This window comes from Archocentrus centrarchus, chromosome 5 (genome assembly GCF_007364275.1).
Source record: "Archocentrus centrarchus isolate MPI-CPG fArcCen1 chromosome 5, fArcCen1, whole genome shotgun sequence".
NCBI classification, from domain to species: domain Eukaryota; kingdom Metazoa; phylum Chordata; class Actinopteri; order Cichliformes; family Cichlidae; genus Archocentrus; species Archocentrus centrarchus.
The window spans coordinates 17,038,509-17,053,829 of record NC_044350.1 but is presented as its reverse complement, the minus strand read 5'-3'; the positions used below and the strand labels follow the sequence as shown (position 1 = coordinate 17,053,829).

Below are 15,321 nucleotides of genomic sequence, written 5' to 3'. Positions count from 1 at the left end.
AATTTGATCACACTCCTTGGAGTGTGGAGCTCATTCAGCTTTGTGACTGATGGGAGGTTTTCCATTTCAAATAAGCCGTTCCTCATTCTGTACATTCTGTACGATGCTCAAGGCTTTATGTACTGCATCATTCATTGTGCTGTTGATTAGAAAACTATAAACCTGTTTTGATGCATCACAGGTACACAGATATCACAATTCAGAGCTATTTGAGCAGATGTTACAGAACACAAACACTTTATGAACACGTTACATCAGACACCATCCTAGTGATGGCTGTGCCAATATCCTGTCTATGCACACATTCAGATTTATGTGAACCTATAATTTAAAAAAAGTTTTCTTGTACAGCACACATACTGAAAAAAAGAGTGGTTCTCTGATTTTGCACAACAAAAAATTATCAACATTTTTTCCTGTCAGTTTTTTTTTAATTTTTTTTATAAAATATAAAACAAACCAGCTTTTGAAGGATTTATGGGCATGAATTTAAATGTCCAGTTATTTGGCTTTATTTATTTCAGGGAGCATTCTTTCAAAAGGAGGAGCATTTTGACTGGTCAATGTAATGATAAAACTGTGCTGACACACAGCTACTGTTCTGAATAATCAAACATTAGTTTCATGCTCCGTTTAGTACAGCTCTTGCCTGAGAGTCCAGTCCGGCAATGTTGTTGTAGATGTGGTCAATAACAGGCTGAATGAGTCTGGTTTATCTCTGTGGCTGCAACACTATTCTGTCCATTGCCCACTGATAAGATGGCCCACAGACCTCACGTCAGATAACAACAGAGAAATGCCCACTTTGCTATCAGATTAAACATTTGAACAGTCTTGTGTTACCAAGATATGATCACACAAGATTCTTTTAATGTGTGTGTTTTTAAACCAGTATGAAAGAGGATGAAAGGTATATAACGGTATGAAGCCAGTCTCTGAAGCAAAGTTAGATCGATGTTAGAATCGGATTAAAAGCACCAGATCTGATTTTGAATAGGCGGCGGCTTCATATTTTGTGCAGCAGATCCAGCAGTGCAGACATTTCAGTCCAACATGCTTCTGAAAAGGAACACCTGCATGTTGGCTTTTCTCTTGTGTTCTCTGACCTTGTGGTGCAAGTCGACCAGTGCGGGGTCCAGCTTCCTCAGCCCATCACAGAAACCTCAGGTGAGATACTTTCTGTCTTCAACTATCAAATATAAAAAATGGACTTGTATACAATCTTTATGAAAACTTTTTTGTTTTGGTCTTTACACTTTACACATATTGTTTCAGCCTTAGAGTGTAACAAGTTTATCTAAACTCATGCCACCCCAATACATTTCGTATTCTGTCAAATTTCTAGATATAAATGTGTTAATAACTCTCAGCCAAACTAAAGCCTTAAGATGGACTAAAAATTGGACCGTTAACCAACCACCCAACCAGTGACATCACACTACACCATACTTCATCCATGACCTTTGAAGGTTTTCTTATGTTAATTAAACATCTTGAGTGGAAATGAACTGTTTATAATAATGAGGTGCTGTTTTCTATTACAGAACAAGGGGAAGTCGTCCAGAATCGGTCGCCAAGCCATGGAGGAGCCAAATCAACCCACTGAGGACATAACCATCACAGTAAGTGGGAAAAAAAAGAGAGAGATTACAGCCCACCACCCAGCAAACAGTTTTGCAGCTTTATGGTCTTTTTCTCCTCTGACCAGTTAAGCGCTCCCTTTGAAATCGGCATCACCTTGAGAGCAGAAGATCTGGAGGACTACAGTTTAGAGCTGCAGGAGGTTGTGCAGCGTCTCCTGGGAAACACAGAGAGAGCAGGTTTGCCTCTTTTTTTTTTCTGGTTTGCACATTAAAAAATAATGTTTCCTTTAAATATTGCAAATATTTTTGTTTTTTTTCAGAGACACCATCTCCTCATTGAAGATCCAAGAGTCTCAGTGTCTTGCATAATCAGCTTCAGTAGCTAGTGATCTGTAAAGTGAAATGTAGTAGCGGCCGCTACAAACAGTTGTACTCTTAAACTTAAACGTACCTGAATGAATGAATGAATGCAACATTAAAATGTTTACCATGTGATCCTGTGTGCAAATTGTAACACATCAACCAAATACCACTTTCTGGAGCTTTCAGCCTCTTCACTGTCTTCAACATGATGGAGTAGGTTCAGCTGTCATCATGAATTTCATGGTATGCAGCTGTAGGAAAAATGTCTCCCAAATGTTTAACTCACACTCTGATATTTCAAATTCATTATTAAAATTCCTGTGTCAGCAGAGAAATACAGTCTCATGTTATGCAACATTAAAAAATAATAATACCCAATAGACACTGGTCTATTGGGTATTATTATCACTGGTCTACACATTCTGTACCATCTGTCTTTTCATAGACCCAGGTTAACCTTACACAATCAGCCTGTCTCTCTTATTTTTAACTAGACTTTAAACCAGACATTTCACAGGTTATTGTAACGTGTGAAGTATGAAAAGTAAGTCAAACATTCTTGGCATTAATGGATTGTTTTGCAAAACAATCCTGGAAATCCTGTAAACATGGAAGTTATGGAGGCTCGCAAACAGTCATCCATCCATTTCCTGCCACTTATCAAGGGCCGGGCCACCCGCAGGGGAAGCAACCTAAGCAGAGAAGCCCAGACCTCCTTTTCCCCAGTCACTTCATCTAGCTCATCTGGAGGGTACACCAAGGTGTTCCCAGGCCAGCTGAGAGGTGTAATCTCTCCAGCAAATCCTGGCCCTACCCCCTAGGGCCCCCTCGCAGTAGGACAATCCCGGAATACCTCGCCTACAAGGTGGTGTCCTAATCAGATGCCCGAACCACCTCCAGTGGCTCCTTTCAGTGAGGTAGAGTAGCAGCTCTACTCCTGAATATTAAGTCTGTGTAGATTCTCAGTCATCCAGGTCATAGTAGTCTCTGGAGCTTGAAAAAGGCGACTGGAGTTCTTTTTGTTTCTTGAAGACGTTTCACCTCTCATCCGAAAGGCTTCTTCAGTTCTCAACCAAATGGTGGAGAGACCCAGGTATTTAAACCCCTGTGGGCGTAGTCCCCTGGAGGTGGTTATGACCCTCTATTGATCATGTGCTTGAACACATGTGCCCAGGTGTGAAGGGGGCGTGGGTCATATTTTCAGATACGCCCCCTCCTCTTTCAAACAGATGGTTTGAAAGAGGAGTGAAAGAAGCCATCTATGTCCACTGTGAACAACCATCATTGAACAGAGGAGGTGGATTACGTCACCAACTTTCCCCCGCTTACAGTGCTGTCCTGAGCTCCCTTCCCAGACGTCTCAACCCCCATTCACACCTTTGTTCCAGTGACCTCAATAGGCCACAGGAAACAATGGAGCGGAGTCCTAAGTTGGTTTCAACTGAAACCACTGATTAAATATGACCCACGCCCCCTTCACACCTGGGCACATGTGTTCAAGCACATGATCAATAGAGGGTCATAACCACCTCCAGGGGACTACGCCCACAGGGGTTTAAATACCTGGGTCTCTCCACCATTTGGTTGAGAACTGAAGAAGCCTTTCGGATGAGAGGTGAAACGTCTTCAAGAAACAAAAAGAAGTCCAGTCGCCTTTTTCAAGCTCCAGAGACTCCTGAATATTAAGTTAAACAGTCATATCCAGACAAAGTAATCTTGTTCACCCCCAGTGGAAGTGTTTGAGTTCAGGAGTAATAATGACATGGTCAATAGTAATCATGGCAATAAAAAAAAGCATGAAAACATGCAAACACATCGACATGTTGTAGAATTGATTTGATTCAATTCTGACCAGTACTACAGGAGGAACAGCAATTCTTGTCAAAGGTGGATGGACAACGTTCGCCTCCCCACAGAATGAGCTTTGGTTGTAGGAGTAAAAATATTGAGTGGGAATGAACATTTAGGATGCTTACACTTGAGTGAGGACTTAACTCTTACCTTAAGAGCTGCTATTAAAAGTCTAAAAATCTTACAAACCCAAAATTACCAAGTCAACAAACAAGGCTGAAGAACATCCTGTCCAAATCTCAGTAACTGGGTCACACGTGATTGCACCTGCTGCTCTGATCCTTGTATCTTTCTTCTGATTGACTGTGATGCACAAATATGTAACTAGAGTGTGCTCCAACCAACATTTATAAAGGCTCTATAATAAGAAATGTACTAGGAAACTGGCAGGATGCAACACAATCTGTTCAACCCCGATATACAAGAGATCAGCTTGTCTCTTCAGATGACACACTAACCTTTAACGCAGATAACGGTTCTCAAAATTTAAAAAAAAGCCCTCTGACAAATATACGTGGGCTGATGGACCGCTCTCAAGGCCCCCCTCCTTTCCTCGATAAAGAATCGGCTTTGTTCACTGCACGTGTTTGCTCCACTGCAAAACGTGATGCTTTACTGTCTCCGTGTGGTGTTCCATCAGCACCTGTGTTCACACTGATGACTAATTCAACAAAACGTGTCTCAGATTAAAGAAGCACTTTTAATGCATTTCCACTGCAGCACAGCAAAGCTTACTACACATCAGTCACACGAGACAAATGTCCAGACAAATCAACACATGCGAACAATGTAAAACTACAGAAACACAGCAAAAACAACAGAAATTGATTAGAAATTAATTTGTAATAACAATGGCATAAAAATATATTCAGATAAACAATTATACATTTGTATCTCTGTCAGACAAGAGATATTTCAATTTCTGTCAGCTCTTTTCTCCTTTTCATCTTTCAGGTTGTTTAAAACGAGATTTATTCTCCACACATCTAAATCCGTACGTGGAGGACTGACAGATATAAAACAAAAACAGGAACACCTGTGCTTCAAAACAGAGCAACTCGATTCTATCTTTTCTTTCTTATTAGCTTGTAGCATTTTCCCTGATGGTCATATACCATACAGCTGTTTGGTGTTGTTTCGGATAGTGTCGAGGACAGTGGCCATGTCTTCCCCCTTCAGTAGGCTCAGCTCCCGCAGAGTATGGATGCCCATTCCAGGATGGGAAAATTGGCAGACATTTTTACCTACCTGCGAAAGAGTATGACATTCAATACCTCAAAATATAACAGAGTGAGAAATATCAATATGTGGTCAGTTTGTGGTCTTTTTTTTTTCCCAGATCAACAAGAGAAATTAAAATTAAAACCTAAAAAAGATTTCAACAATCAACATTAAGATTTGAAAACATTATCTAGTGAAATTTAAAATATATATATTTTATAAGTATTAATTATCAACTTGAGTTCTTTATTGACTGATGATAGACCAGTTGTGACATCAGCGCCACAGTCAGCTTCCGCTGAACTCGATACAACATGACTTTGTCGTCAGTGCACTCCCCGGAAACTTTGTTACGTACACTCGTTCAACTGCTTGCTAACACAAATAACTAATCAGCCAATCACATGGCAACAACTTAATGCATTTAGGCATGTACACATGGTCAGGGCGACTGCTGGGATTCAAACTGAGCATCAGAATGAGGAGGAGGGGTGATATAAGTGATATTGAACATGTCACGGTTGTTGGTGGCTGACAGGCTGGTCTGAATATTTTAGAAACTGCTGATCGGCTGGGATTTTCCCACACAACCATCTCTACAGTTTCCAGAGAACTGACTGAAAAAAAAAGGAAAATATCCAGTGCAGCGACTGTGTGATGCTTTCATGTCAGTATGGACCAAAATCTCTGATCAATATAACTAGCACCTTGTTGAATCTGTGCCATGAAGAATTAAAGCTGCTCTGAAGGCAAAAGCAGGTCCAACCTGGAACTAGCAACGTGTACCTAATGAAGTGTATGCATGTATACACATGTATGTATGTATACACATCTAGCTGGTTCAATGACACAATTCTAATACTTCGCAATTAACAAATTTAAGAGCTCTCAAAAAGAATCCTCCATTTCATTAATGGCATAAGATGTGCATTTTGGATTTCCTGAGCCTCAATCTACACATACCTGTCTTGGCAGGAAATATGGTGCATCTGTTTCCAACACAATGCGATTCAGTGGGATCCGGGAAACAGCATTTCGAGCCTCGGTGGCCCGGGAGTAGGTGATGAGGGCTGTGAAGCCCACATACAAGTTGGGGAATTCTGCCAGGAAGGGCTCAATCACTGGATAACTGTTTGTAAAACAGTGCCTGGAAACCACAAATAATTAAGAAATAAAACTCTTTTAAATGAATTTAAATGATTAAATGCACAAAATTTTTTATACTTGAAAGATTTTTGGAGTTTACAAATCCTCAGGTTTTTAGTCTTAAATGATGTGGAAATTAGCAGAAGGGCTGTTAATATGGTGCACTAAATTATTCAGTGACTTAATGTTGCATTTCTGTTCTTCTTCACCACCATTAAAAAAATGAAAACTAAGATAAAGTGCAACTACTGATAGATCTTTAAACTGAACACAATGAAAAACTAACATTTTAATGTCTCAAGCAAACAATTTTAAGAGGAAGAAATAAAATGAGAAAACAAAGATTTATAGCATTTTACTCCACACAGCACACCTGTGAATTTTGTACTCCCTGGGAACACATTTCTTCATGATTGTCAGCAGGTCATCATCTGCATCCCGGCAGTGGATCACCAGAGGTTTCTGCATGGCCACAGCCAAACGCAGCTGACGCTCAAATACCTTCACAGAGAAGCAGAGAAACAAGACAAGGACCACAACATTCTTATTATCAAGATGTACACTGCTGAAGAAAAACTGTTTTAATCAAATGTATTTCAAATTAGAACTTACCTCTTTCTGCCTTGAGGTGTCAGTGGAGTTTTTGTGGGAGTAGTCCAACCCCATCTCACCAAAGGCCACAGCTTTTGGATGCCTCATCGCCATCAGTATATTGTTCTCCTGAATACTCGAGTAGTTTTTGGCAAAATGAGGGTGGCACCCAAATGCACCCCATACCATGTCTTCAGCCAGCAAGTGTTCCCACAGGGCCTCCTTCACCATGACACCTGGGTTGCAGAAATCTGTAATACAGCCTCGAAACTCTTCGGTAAAGCTGCTCTGGTACAGCTTTCGAAAGCTGCTGAACGTGCCATAGAAGCCAAGTTTTCCATACAGCATGTCTAGATGGCAGTGAGTGTCTATGAAGCCAGCCTCACTGTTCCAGTGGGGGTAGGTGGTCCACAAAGGTTCGGCCCCCAGGGACAATCTCCTAGGAGTCCAACGAGGTAAGGAGTAGACGGGACATCGCATGGAGGAAACACCATCTGATTGCCTGCGTGAGGTTGGGGAGTCAAAGAAAGGCTTTGATGCTCCTCTATTTGAGTGCCGTGGCAGAGCAAAGGGATCTGATAAACGCCCCCTAATGTTGAATGAGCAAATATTGTCAGCCTCAACTGCAGATGCACTTAAGTCTGTGTGTGATGTGTGGGGCTGCTTGAATGAGACAAAAACTTTCCTTTGTGGTGGTGAAAAAGGTACTTCCGTGTCTTCAGAAGCTTCCTGGATGTACCCAGTGGTTTCATTAGAGGGTAAAAAAGTAAAAGTGGAAGTTGCATTTCCCTCTGTATTGACTAAAGTTTGATGAGGATCACAGCTCTGGTCAGTTGAGAAACAAGACAAAGCGTCTGGAATATACTGCACCACAGGGGGGAAGGAATCATGGTCTTCAGCTTCCGGTTCATCTTCTGGAGAAAATGACTTGTTTTGGAAAGTTGGCTCCAGAGAAATAGAGTCCTGACCAATAAACAAATCCTCTCGTTCAACCACAAAGCTCTGAAAAACAAAATCTCCATTCAGTGTGATCATTTTATGGCTGATACATTTCAAATCCCTTCTGAACAAATACTGAAACTGCTTTAGAATCCCAAAGAATCAAAAAAGACAGAAAATAACTTGCAACTAAAACATTTTAATTGTATATTTGCAAACAAGAGGAAATGCTATATTACGTACCCTTCCATCTGTCTTTGACTCTGACACATCATCTTTGACGTCTGTGTCTTCCAGCACTTGAAGGATGGACCACTGATCTCCTTTGCTGGTGCTTGTGTCCTCAGGTCTACCGTCACACTCGGTCCAGGAGCTGTTAATATCCACAATGGTTCTGTCGAGTTTCACTGGACTGGGAAGTTCAGTCTGCACAGGTGGAGACTGGCTGTTTGTGTCAATTCTGAGGCTTTTAGTAGAGCTGCACCTTGTTTCTGTGTTTCCAAAGGCTGCCATCAACGCCTTTCTGCAGATAGCCTTTGATCCCTCCTCAGGTGTCCTCTCTTTCTTTTTCAAAATGAAAGAGTGGGATGGAGGTGTTGAAGCTTGCTGGCTGTTTCTGGATTCCAGCTGTGCAGCTGAGCTGTTCATAGGTTTGTCCTGTGCCAAATTAAGCATGAACTGATAATGTAGATGCTGGAAAACAAATTGTGAGGCTCAAACTTGATTAAAAATACATTAGATCTAATATTATATCCCAATGGTAAAGATTTACCTTCGAAGTTTTTAATGTTTCACTGTTCTTGGAAAGCTTCCTTGCCTTAAGTTTGCCTAAAGAGGGCAGATTTTCACACAGCACCTCAGATTTTCTCTTGGGAGTATCCAGACTCAGTGATCCAAGCCTCTCAGATCCTGGTGAATCACAACAGGGCAAAATTTTTGAATCTTCCTTTTGCGTTATATTCCGGTAAGGCGGTGTGACTGAGCCAGTATCTTCACCCCGAAGATCTGCTGGTGAAGTGACTGCAGTTCGGAGCCAGCTGAAGGCCACCTTCTTTCTGCTGCTATCCATGTCGAAGATCCTAAATCAAAACACAGAATAGGAATAAACAGATCTGGATGAGCTTTTAGATTTGGATGAATATGGTTTGGCTCTCATGCAATCAAGAATTCATAACTCATATTTCATTAACTTTTCCTGGATCATTGTATTAGCCTCTAATGTCATTTGTCAAAGCAGTCTTTAACTTTTGATAGTGGTACAAGCAAATATGTATTAATATTTGTAATGTTATCTTTACTCTATATGAGGTGGCTCCAACACTGGGTTACTAAGATGAGAACTCCTTCCAAATTCATGGGAATCGTGTCTCCAATCCAACCAGCTTATTTTATCAATGCTGGCATGTTCTTCCTGGCAGTGGTGCTTTGCAGAATGACTAAACCAAACTCAGCAGTGGAGCTTTTGCACTGAATGATAAGCGAACTTTTCTTTCTTTTTTTAAATTCTTATTTGACTCAATAAAGCTCTTGTGTTGTGGTGAAAACCTTTTTAAGTATACATATTTCCATAGAGAATTCTGATTAGCAACTAATAAGGAGATCAATGAAGAAATGGATCTGTAAGCAAAATCATTAATGGCAGTGGCATCTATAAAAATGTATCGATATCAATATTATGTTTTCCAGTTTGAACCATAACTCTGAGCGGTAACATGCACCACTAACCTGACAAGGGCTCTAAGGGGGTGTGAGTCCTTGCCTTAAAGACTGAGATCATCTAAATCCTAACCTCAGCCTACATTATATCAGCTTGTACTTTCCTTACACAAATTAAAACGTCAACCTCAATGCTGCAGTCAAATAATGACAAATAGATATCTAAATACACATTTATGTTTACAAGGAAATAGCTTAGACATCTTATTTTTTTTACCATTAACTAACGGGCAATCTGGCCTCAAGTAAATTTGAGTATCTCTACCTCCACAATTATCCTGATGCCAAAGAGATCATCCATCACCAGCCTAAATGATTACCATCCTGTGGCACTCACACTGGTGATCATGAAGTGTTTTGAGAGGCTGGTTCTCCAGCACATTAAGGACCATTCCCCCCACTTTTGACACCCATCAGTTTGCGTATTGTGCAAACGGATCCACAGAGGACGCCATCGCTGTAGCGCTCCACTCTGTGTTGAGCCACTTGGAGCGGCAGCAGAGCTACACTCGCATGCTCTTTGTAGATTACAGCTCAGCCTTCAACGCAATCATTCTCACTGCTAAACTGCACACCCTAGGCCTCCCCCGTCTCACATGTTCCTGGATAAAGGACTTTTTAACCAAATGGCCCCAGACTGTGAGACTTGCCCCCCCCATCTCTCCTCCACTTGCACACTGAGCACTGGCTCACCACAGGGCTGTGTGCGAGCGTGTGGAGAGGGTCCACACCTTCAGGTTTTTCTGTGTCCTTATCTCTGCTGATCTTTCTTGGTCAGATAACATCACAGCTGGTATCAAGAAGGCTCAGTAGCGACTTCATTTCCCAAGGGTCCTCAGGAAGAACAACTTGGAGTCAAACCTGCTGCTGACTTTCTACCACTCATCCATTGAGACCCTGCAGACGTACTGTATCACAGTAAGGTCCGGCAGCTGACTGAGGCAGACGGGGAGGCTTCAGAGGGTAGTCAAGACAGCACAAAGAATCGTTGGCTGCCCTCTCCCCTACCTGATGGACATCTACACTTCCCGCTGCCTCAGCAGAGCCAAAAACATAATCAAGGACAGCTCACACCCTGGCTTTGAACTGTTTGACCTGCTGCCCTCTGGCAGGCGCTACAGGTGCATCAGAACCAGAACAAACAGACTCAAGAACAGTTTCTTTGCTAAAGCCATCACCACCCTGAACTCACACATACACCCACTCTGTGTAATACCCACATCTCTGTGCAATATTATATTATTCATACTGAAAAATATCTATCACCCCTATAATGTGCAATATCCAATATTCATTCACCAAGTGCAATACTCACCCATCTTCATTATTATATGTATATACTTGTTTTTTTTTTTACAATGTATATATTCTTATACATTATATATCTGTATATTTTTAGAAGTTTTATTTTATCGTTTAGAAAGTGTGACTTTCTACTACATGGCACTGAACAGGAGTGGCCCTCTAATCTCACTGTACATTCTGTATACTGACAAATAAAGGCATTCTATTCTATTTCTGCAGGTTGAGTAGCCATAAACCCATCAATTCACCTTGCAAAACTCTTCCTTTGTTTATGGCAGATCTAATTAACTGAACTAGTTCACTGAGAGTCTGTTATATCCGTTTTTAAGTGCAGTGAAAATCCACCCCGCTCCGCTGGCTGCACCTGTAGGCAATTTTGGGTGATCAAATGATTAACGAGGTTAAAGTAAAACATAACTTTAATGAGCTAGATATAATACAGTCGTTTAATATGTGTTTTTGTAAAGTTGTGGGGCAGAATTAACCGAGTGAAAAGACCTCGGTAGAAAACGCGCCTTGGGGAGGGTGAACGTTTGTGGATAAATTAGTGAGTTAGCTAACAGCCTAACTACAAAAAAAAAGTGTTCGCTAATGTCTGCCAACATTATTCATTTGTTCAACTCAGATGTTCTAGTTACAACCCAACTGGTTATACTAAGTTCAGTATGCTTACTTTACACTTAATAAACATGTATGTAGCTAAGCTGTTGCACTGAAGGGCTCGTTTTAACAAGCCTGCCTGATGCTGACGAGTTGTTACCTTGTCGGTCTCCGCGGTGGAAACGGCAGAAGTCAATTAAAGAGTCAACTGGCAGCTTAAACAGCTCCTACAGAAACCGGTGTCTGAACAAAAGCACCCAAACGTTGAACTGTCTTGACTTTTTAATGCATCAAGTTGAAACCTGCGAAGTTTGTTTTAAAATTAACCGCTAGGTGGCGGTAAAGTTCTTAGCAAGATGCGCACACGTTCCAGCGATGTAGGAGCGTTTAGTTCTCTCGTGCCCCGCGAACAGGTCGGTTTTTTTTAATCTCGCGAGATTAAAAAAAAAAAAAAAAAAAAAAGAACTTGTGCCGCATCAAACATTACAAATATTTTCCTCCTAAGCAGCCAGCCTTTCTTATTTACTTTAAATAATTATTTCAAGTGGTCTTATCAGTAGTTCTCCAGGCTTTCTGAAGCTCTTTCACAGTTTTTCTCTGGACATTGGCTGCCGTTCCTCCCATTTTCAGTCCAGTCCTTGTACCAGACCATTTTCAAGTCAAAGTCAAGTGAAGGTTTCTCTATGGCCAATACCACAGATGTTTCAGAGGATTTTTTTTTCTCCTTTGGGGAGCCGCTTAACCTATGTCCATGGAAGCTTGTTTCTGCCACTGGAAAAAAAAAAAAAAAAAAACATCCATAAGTCAGAATTTCAGGGTATTATCGCAACATTTTGATTTACTAACTCAAACCGCTGAGAAAATAATTGGAAACTGAGAAAAACAACCTGAAACAAGCTTCCATATATGACTTGTGAATTATTCAAGCATAAAAAAGATACGTGCAATAGCCCACTTTCCCAGAGAAAAAGGCCAAATTAAGGCTAACCAAGGTTTATTTATTAGTGTGATGCAATTTATTCAACTTTTAATTGTTTTGTTTCATACATTTAAACCTTCCAAATGATGTAAAGCAAGCTCTAATTAATGCATGCACTGTATACTGTATATTCATTTTGAGGCATTTTTGAATAAATAAAAGGAAACTAAAGATGAAGTCAAAAATAAAAATGATAAATACAACATTTAAAGGAGAAGGGTGCATCCAAGATTTTCAGTGTACTTGCGAATGTGATCAAAGGTGAGGCTTAACTTATTTAAATTAAAATTTTCAGTTGTCATTGTCCTTTATGCTAAAATAAAATAAAGATGTGAAACTGATCCTTCAGTAAAAACATTCTGAGCCAGGCAATATAGTTTTGATAATGTACTGCACCACATTACTCCTGCAGCAACAAACGCATTCTCAGAAAGGAAAAAAAAAAGTGTTTCTTTACAGATTTTCAGGTAAGTACAATTTCAGATTTTCAAACCAATTTGGGCAGCATGTTTAGAAGAGGTCGGAGGAACTGTTTCTGTCAGACTTTTGGTAATCCCAGAAAGGTTTTATATGCACCAAAGCTGCATCCTTTACCTAGAGGGATGAAAGAAAAATGTCACTGTGTAAATCAGTCATTGTGTATCATTGTCTTTCCTAATAACAGCTTGTGATATACAGTGATGGGAAGAAGGTCTAGAGAATAAATATAGATAAAGATAAATGTTCTTACAATGCAAGACACTGTTTGATTCAATTTAAAGTTCTACATCATTTACATTTCTCTAGAGAACAGTTACATAGAATCTACCCTGAGGTCTCTCCCATCTGTGAGAAATGTTCTCTAGCTGAAGATACATTAAGCCACAGTTCTGTTTTCTGTATTTAAGTTCAAAGGTACTGGGCAGATATCTTCGATCCAATATCTCAAATTCTCCACATATAGCTGAAACCTGACCCATTAGCAATTACTTTATAAACAATGTAAAGGAATATTTTGTATCTGCATTATTATCACGAAGAAACTTCTCTTAAATTACTGGAAGAAGAGAGAAGCCCCTTCCATAAAACTTTGGCGTACTGACCTCGAAACAATACAATATACTCTTTCTGACAAGCTTTCCTCTTTCAGTAAAGTTTGGACACCACTCTATACATTTCTACACTTGTAACTGGGAGTTACAGCTCTGGCTTTTTATTTTGATGAACTATAGCTGGGTAGCTGGATCTGGGTGTGTGGGGAGGATAATTTTTTTTGCTTGTTTGTTTTTTTGTTTTGTGTTATGATGTGTCGTGTGATGTGTTTGACTTAGAAACATATGAAATGAGCAACACTTGGATACTATAATAATGTTAAGTTAAATCTTGTGAAATGCTCAATAAAAATATATTTTTAAAAAGTTAGATGCATACAGATTATCAGATCTATGAATTAGGATTTTGGTGCAAAGAGAGAACAAAGCTGGAAAGAAGAAGCGAATGAGTGGGGATTCTTATAGAATCTTCTTGGTTGCCACTGAATTAATCTTTAAAATATCAATGTGACTCTGATCAGAGTGAATCTGGTTACAGAATTATCAATAAATAATATTGTACTACACCAATTCCTAAAATGTTGGGATACTGTAAAACGTAAATGAAAACAGAATTCAGTAATTTTCTCATTTTTCTCCTAAACCTATATTTTATTTACAAGAGAACATATGAAGCATATTTAAATATTTAAAATGACATACTCTACTATTTATTGAAAAATATAATCTCTTTTTGAATTTGATGGCAACAACACATCACAAAAAAGTTGGGACGGGGCAACTAAAGGCTGGAAAAGTAAGTGGTAGTAAAAGATAACAGCTGGAGGTACACTTTGCAGCTAATTAGGTTAATTGGCAACAGGTCAGTAACATGATTCAGTATAAAAAGAGCATCTTAGAGAGGCAGAGTTCCTCAGAAGTAAAGACGAGCAGAGGTTCACCAATCTACAAAAAGCCGTGTCTACAAATTGTGGAACAGTTTCCGATGTTCTTCAATGTAAAATTGTGACTTTGAATATTTCATCAGCTATCTCTGAGCACAGGGGGCAAAGCTGAGAATCAATATCAGATTCATGTGATATTGAGACCCTCGGGCAGCACTGCATTAAAAAGCAACATGGTTCTGTCATGCAAATCACTGTCTGTGATCCATAAATACAGGCTAAAGCTCTCTCATGCAAAGAAGAAGTCATATGTGAACAGAAACACCGCCATCTTCTCTGGACCAAAAGTTATTTAAAATGGACTGAGGCAAGGGGTACATCAGTGGCTATAGAATTAGCAGCTTGCACTTCTGGAAAGGCAACATCAGTGCTGAGAGAGAGAGAGAGAGAGAAGTTTTAGAGTAACATATGTTCCCATCCAAACATTTTCTTCAGGAAAGCCCTTGGATATTTCAATAAGACAATGCTAAACTGCACACTGCATCTATTACAATATCATGGCTTCATAGTAGAAGAGCCTGAGTGATGAACTGGCCTGCCTGCAGTCCAGACCTTTCACCAACTGAATACATCTGGTGCATCATGAAATGAAAAATATGACAAAGAAAACCTGGGACTGCTGAACAGCTGGAATCCTCTATCAGATAAGAATGGGACAACATTCCTCTCCCAAAAGTCCAACAAATGGCCTCCTCAGTTCCCAGATGTTTACAGACTGTCATGGCCCTGTCTTAACTTTTTTGCTGCAGTTAAATTCAAAATGAGCCAGTATTTTACTTAAAATGGACCATTTTCCAGTTAAAATGTTTGATATGTTTTCTTTGCTCTCTTGTGAATATGAGATTTGAAAATTATTGCATTGTGTTTTTATTTACATTTTACGCAGCATCCCAACTTTTTTGGAATTGGGGTTGTCAATATCACATTAGATGCTCCAGTTTGGTGTGCATGAGTGTTGCACTAAGTAGATATTTATTGTATATGTCACATTTTGCTTCAGTCAGTACTAACATGGTGGGCCCTTCTCCACAAGCCAATAGCAGAAGCCCCTC

General features: G+C 39.9%; 2 protein-coding genes across 3 annotated transcripts; one reads left to right on the top strand and one right to left on the bottom strand.

The window, feature by feature from the left end:
* Window positions 1–1,040: 1,040 nt before the first annotated feature.
* Window positions 1,041–2,823, top strand: ghrl (ghrelin/obestatin prepropeptide). The gene is made up of 4 exons (XM_030728841.1): window positions 1,041–1,167; window positions 1,545–1,622; window positions 1,709–1,820; window positions 2,768–2,823. Exons 1-4 carry the CDS (start codon window positions 1,054–1,056, stop codon window positions 2,821–2,823), a joined length of 360 nt encoding a protein of 119 aa, XP_030584701.1. The 5' UTR covers window positions 1,041–1,053.
* A 1,720-nt stretch (window positions 2,824–4,543) lies between these two features.
* tatdn2 (TatD DNase domain containing 2) lies at window positions 4,544–11,683 on the bottom strand. 2 transcript variants are annotated; one of them, XM_030730032.1, is made up of 7 exons: window positions 11,476–11,683; window positions 8,467–8,773; window positions 7,938–8,387; window positions 6,777–7,757; window positions 6,538–6,665; window positions 5,982–6,165; window positions 4,544–5,045 (listed from the first exon to the last, which is right to left on the bottom strand). In XM_030730032.1, exons 2-7 carry the CDS (start codon window positions 8,761–8,763, stop codon window positions 4,905–4,907), a joined length of 2,181 nt encoding a protein of 726 aa, XP_030585892.1. In that variant the 5' UTR covers window positions 8,764–8,773; window positions 11,476–11,683; the 3' UTR covers window positions 4,544–4,904. The 2 variants fall into 2 exon arrangements, with proteins under 2 accessions (XP_030585892.1, XP_030585893.1); XM_030730033.1 differs by having other exon boundaries at window positions 4,545–5,045; window positions 7,938–8,351.
* Window positions 11,684–15,321: the final 3,638 nt, after the last annotated feature.